This window comes from Egretta garzetta, unplaced genomic scaffold, assembly GCF_000687185.1.
Source record: "Egretta garzetta isolate BGI_Z169 unplaced genomic scaffold, ASM68718v1 scaffold467, whole genome shotgun sequence".
NCBI classification, from domain to species: domain Eukaryota; kingdom Metazoa; phylum Chordata; class Aves; order Pelecaniformes; family Ardeidae; genus Egretta; species Egretta garzetta.
In genome coordinates, this window is record NW_009260196.1 from 1,841,253 (window position 1) to 1,843,632 (window position 2,380).

General features: G+C 53.1%; 1 protein-coding gene across 1 annotated transcript; it reads right to left on the bottom strand.

Moving 5' to 3' along the window:
* Positions 1-620: 620 nt before the first annotated feature.
* Positions 621-1,598, bottom strand: SPRY1 (sprouty RTK signaling antagonist 1). The gene has a single exon (XM_009642229.2). It carries the CDS (start codon positions 1,581-1,583, stop codon positions 621-623), a length of 963 nt encoding a protein of 320 aa, XP_009640524.1. The 5' UTR covers positions 1,584-1,598.
* Positions 1,599-2,380: the final 782 nt, after the last annotated feature.

Genomic DNA, 2,380 nt, shown 5'->3' on the forward strand with positions numbered 1-2,380 from the left:
AAGGACAAAAAAATTAAAAAAAAAAAGCAGGCTGCTTATAGAAGAGTCAGGCCTCTCATTTGGTAAAGCCTTTATTTTACATCCCTCTCCAGAAAGAACACCCACAAAAAGTTATTTCACAATCCAGCTCACTCATGAAAGTTATTCTTCCTCGGTACCTGGGGACTAAAGGGGGGGTGGGGTGGGGGGAATTGCTGAGAACAAAAAACATCTTTGGGAAGATATTCACAGAGCAAGAAGCTTCAAGAGCCCAGTGAGCCCTCAGGAGTGGTTCAGTTACAAACTCGAAAGACCCCACCGAAGTGAGGGGCAGATGCAGATTCCAGGTCCACACTTACCGAAGAGCAGCAATGACTACGTAAAACGCTCCACGCTCAGCCAGGTCAACAGGGAGAGGAGAGCAAAGACGCAAAGGGAAGAACTTGTGTATCTGAAGTTGGGGAGACGGAAAGGAAAGCAAAAGAACAGCCCCCCCATCCCGCCAAATGGGGGAGGGGGAAAAGGAAAAAATAAAAAGAATAGAAAGGGGGGAAAAGACAAAAAAAAATAATAATAAAAAAAAAAAAATCAGCTACAACCTGAAAAACTGAAGTTGGAGGAAGTCAACCTCCCTCCGAAAATCATGAGGGCTTGCCCTGACCCCGGGAGGGGCAGGTCTCCAGTTTACAATAGACCGTGTTGGAGTTCTTGCATCGGCAACCCGGACGATTGACGCGGTCGTAACACCCTCGGCAGAGTTTCAGGCATCCTTTTGCGGGAGGGTAGCAGAGCAAGCAAGGCAGAAGCAAGGACATGGCTCCCATGCACAGGTACCTAGAACAGCAGTGTGACTGGGAACAGGAGCAGGGATTATCCGCGTAAGAGTCCCCTTCATCGTCGTTAGAACAGTGGTAGAAGACCCCTTTGACCAAACACATGCAGGTGCCGTACTCCACCATGCTCTCCGCGGAGCACAGGCACTGCCGGTTGCAGGCCAAGCACGATGGGAGGGCCCTGGGGGCCGTGCACTCGCCGCACTTGCACTTCCCACACTGTTCGCAGATAAACTTGTGCTGCGTCAAGTCCTCTTTCAAAGGCCCCTTCAGGTCGTCTGCAATCAGAGACGACTGCTTGGGCTGCGTCCGGATTGTCCGGTCGGACCTGTGGCCTGAGCCCGGCCGGGATGGAGGTGACCGACCCAGCAGCCCTTGCTCCGAGGACGCGCTGCTGTTGCTCCCAGAGCTGGCGGCGCTCCCTGTGCTGGTGGATCTGCTCAGGACGGGAGCCCTCGCGTTATGCTGATGCGCCACGTGCCCCACGTGGCTGGGTCTGTGTTCATAATTGTTATTCACATTAATCGGTATAATTTCGTGAGTCCTTTCATGCTTCTCTTGCCTCGGCGCTGTCCGTGGCCCGGATTTTTTCACCGCAGACGGACCTTCGGTGTATTCGTTGCTGCCCCTGATCGCCTTGATCTGGTCCAGCGACAAGATAGCTGCTGGCTGGCTCTCCCTTTCGTAGTCCAGCCGTTGCCGGCTGTCCAAGGAGGGCTGCTGAATCACCACTAGTGAGCCGCCGCTGCCATGTTGACTTGGGGGCTCCATCTGTAGTGATCTCTACTTCTGGCATTCAGTGGGAACCTGGCATGCATCTGAAATCCTGAAAGGAGAAGGAGAAGACAGCAGGTGTAAGTCAAGGTGGCGTGGGGACGCACGTGAGCACACACGCAAGGTCAAGGGCGAAGAGGAATGGAGAAGGGGATACGTGCTGAGAGCAGAAATGATAGCGGCAAACCACAAATTGCCCGCGCCACCTGGTACCCATCTCTTTCAGCAGGGGATTGCAACCACGCTGAGGACCTGGCCAAAGTCCAGGAATGGGGAGAGCCTGGGTATGGCATCACGGATGAGGAATGCAAAGGAGACCCCACGCCATTTAAAAAAAAAAAAAAAAAAATTATTAGAAGACAAAAATATTCCAGTATTAACCTGTATGCTCACTTGGCAAGCCAGGGAAAGCGCTTCTCACGTGCTCCCGAACTCAGCGCCTGTCTCACTGGCGCCAGCAACCCTGAATGCCCCCAAAACTACGTCGGGAACAGGCAGGAACGCTACCGGGTTCACGCTCTGTGCGGCAGAGCGAAGAACACACACAGTTCCCACTCTTCCAGCCCCATCTGCAGCATCAGAGAGCTCAACAGGTTTGCTTCCCAGTATGCCGGGAAAGGCTCCTCCTCACAGCGACCGACGCGCCCCACCGAGTCCCAAACCAAGGACCCCATCAAGCAGCCAGGACGTTTTCTGTAAGAACGTAACTCAGCATGCAAATCTAATATGCGCCTTACAAAATTAAAGCAAGGGTGCAAACAGCCCCTTTTCAAGTATTTCCTGACCACAGGCCA

What these genes read in the sequence shown, in the direction of transcription:
- SPRY1 (XM_009642229.2), bottom strand. Translation starts at nt 1,583, where the DNA reads ATGGAGCCCCCAAGTCAACATGGCAGCGGCGGCTCACTAGTGGTGATT.